The 2,342-nt window shown below is 43.9% G+C and overlaps 1 protein-coding gene across 1 annotated transcript in view; it reads right to left on the bottom strand.

The window, feature by feature from the left end:
• RAPGEF6 (Rap guanine nucleotide exchange factor 6) overlaps positions 1-2,251 on the bottom strand; it is a 139,794-nt gene extending 137,543 nt beyond the window's left edge. The window contains exon 1 of the mRNA XM_009285932.2: positions 2,119-2,251. Within this exon, the coding sequence (XP_009284207.1) occupies positions 2,119-2,187 (69 nt within the window). The 5' untranslated portion in view covers positions 2,188-2,251. The remainder of the gene's footprint in view (positions 1-2,118) is intronic.
• Between the last annotated feature and the right edge of the window lie 91 nt (positions 2,252-2,342).

Raw genomic sequence — 2,342 nt, forward strand, 5'->3', positions numbered from 1 at the left:
AAAAAAAAAAAATTATATTGCAATTGTTTTCTCCGGTTCCCTTATCACCCCATATCCGTCTGTCATCACATCTCAGAGCATATGCTTGGGAAATCTGGCAGAGTGTGGTCGCGCTGGGGAGGTTTGATTTTTGTTTTGCCTTGTGTCTGAACAGGTAGTATGGACCCAGAAAGGGGACCCCCAGATACACCGGGCTACTGAAATAGGGAAGTGCTTTTCTTGAAACCAGGTTAGTTTCTAAATGTATATAAACAAAAGTACCCCAAGAAAACAAAACTGATTTGACTGTAATTATCCACTCAGCAACAGGCAACAAGAACAGAGGCCCCAATCATGCCAAGTTTTAAGTGCATGTTTAACTTCAATCACGAGTAGTCTCACTGTGCAGTGTCTCTAAATGCCTGCCAAAAAAGGGCCAGATTAAAAAAAAATAATCTTAATTCCCTTGTTAATCATTTTAGAGGTGCTATTAGTTAGATTAGCAAAGATTAGATTTTTTTTTTCCACAATTGAGATACCTTGGCAAATTCAAACGTGCACACAACCCTGATGTCAGTCTCAATGAGAATCTACACAGATCTACGTGAACCCACGAGCACGGTCCCAGTGCAGCTGGACATCATGGTATCTAACAGTTTAACACTACAGGGTTAAGCAAAATATTTATTTTAAGGCAGTTTTAGCCAAAAACAATCCTAAAGAATTCCATGACAATTGCTGGGGGGGAAATTGGGGATGCCTTTAAAAAAAAAAAAAAAAAACACACAAAAACAAAAAGCCCTACACAGCCGTGAGACGTCGGTATTGCAAGAAGCAGCCATGGGCAGATGTTTCGGGCCAGGCCAGATTACCTGTTCCCCAAAGTCAAACCCATGACGAGCCAGCACGGTATGCTAGCTCATGAATGACACTTCTGTGATGAACCCAGTTGCCCAACACTGCAAACCACACTAGCAAAGGAATTTTCCTGACTGAAGACTACAGCTGAAGAGAAAGAAAGAAAGGTCTGAAGCAAGAGGGGAGTGATAAAAATAAGAAAACGGAAAGAACAGAGAGACTGCCTCATCATTAATTTAGGGAGCAGAGACACAAGGAGGAATGTATCAGATATCCCAAGGCAAGTAAACATTGGGACTGAACACGTGTATTTCACTCACTCACAAGACTGACTCGAAGGGGAATTGGGGTCTCTGTCCTGCTAGGATGTACTCTGAAGCAGTCTCTGCAGAGTTCTCCCTGCGTAGCCTTTTGATAATTAACTTATAAGGAAGACCAGGCAGGACATTCTGCTCTCCATGAAGTATCAAGGGAGAACAGATGTTTCCCGGTCTCAAAGGGACAAATTCAAGAGCGTATCGTTTCATACCACCAATTCTTGAGCACATTAAAAAAAAAAAAAAAAGAAAATCACAGTAAGGGAAACAAATAGAAGGCGGCTAGGGTAAGCAAACAAACTCCAATCAGCCTCTTAGTGAAATGCAAATGCTATCAAACATATTTCATTATTAAGTTAATGCTCCATGACATTACCATACCCAAAAATACATGGCTGATTACAGACTAGCTTGTGGGGAAGGGACAGAGAAGGCAGTTAATTGGAAAATGTGTTTTATTGTAGCTAACCAGCCTCGCACATTTCTGTACTCCCACTCACTAGAGAAACATCCCTTTATGAAGTCTACAAAGCATAATTAGTTTGGTTTTGTTTAAATCTGCATCACTGTACAGGTAAGCAAAGTCTTTCAGCTCGCTAACTTTTCCCAGAAGTTTTGCATCACTGGAACACGCGTAATTTTACTTTTCAGTGATCTACCCTTTCTTCTTCTTCCTACAGCTTGCCTGAAGTAGCTCATAAAGCACCTTATGTCTTATACCCAGCGTGTTACTGGACGTTTAAAACACTGCTGGTCTCGAGAGGTCCGACTTCGGAAAACAGAAATAAGTGAACAACCAAACTCTACATAGAAGTTTGCGAGCGCCAGCCTGGTCATGTGCGGCACGCAAACACCACGAACCACGCACCGAGCAGAAAGCCTGTCGGAGTACGGATTTACGCAAAGGAAAAATAAAAGAGAAATAAAAAGACCCCGCGGGGCCACGGAGCCGCCGTTCCCTCACCTCCGCAGTCCTTTCTGATGGTTTCTTTCGCAAAGCCTGTTTAATCTTGGGGTCCACAGGAGAGGTCATTCTATTACTCTGCTCCTCCAGGTCCGTAACTCCTCAGAAATAGCTGGCGGGGGGCGATGCCTCCAGACGAGCAGGGAACACGAAACACAACAACACAACGCGATCAGCCGAGGCTCCCGCCCGGGCTCCGCCGCCGCCCTCCCGCTCGGCAGCGC

The sequence above is a fragment of the Aptenodytes forsteri genome, unplaced genomic scaffold, assembly GCF_000699145.1.
Source record: "Aptenodytes forsteri isolate BGI_AS27 unplaced genomic scaffold, ASM69914v1 Scaffold54, whole genome shotgun sequence".
Taxonomy (NCBI): Eukaryota; Metazoa; Chordata; class Aves; order Sphenisciformes; family Spheniscidae; genus Aptenodytes; species Aptenodytes forsteri.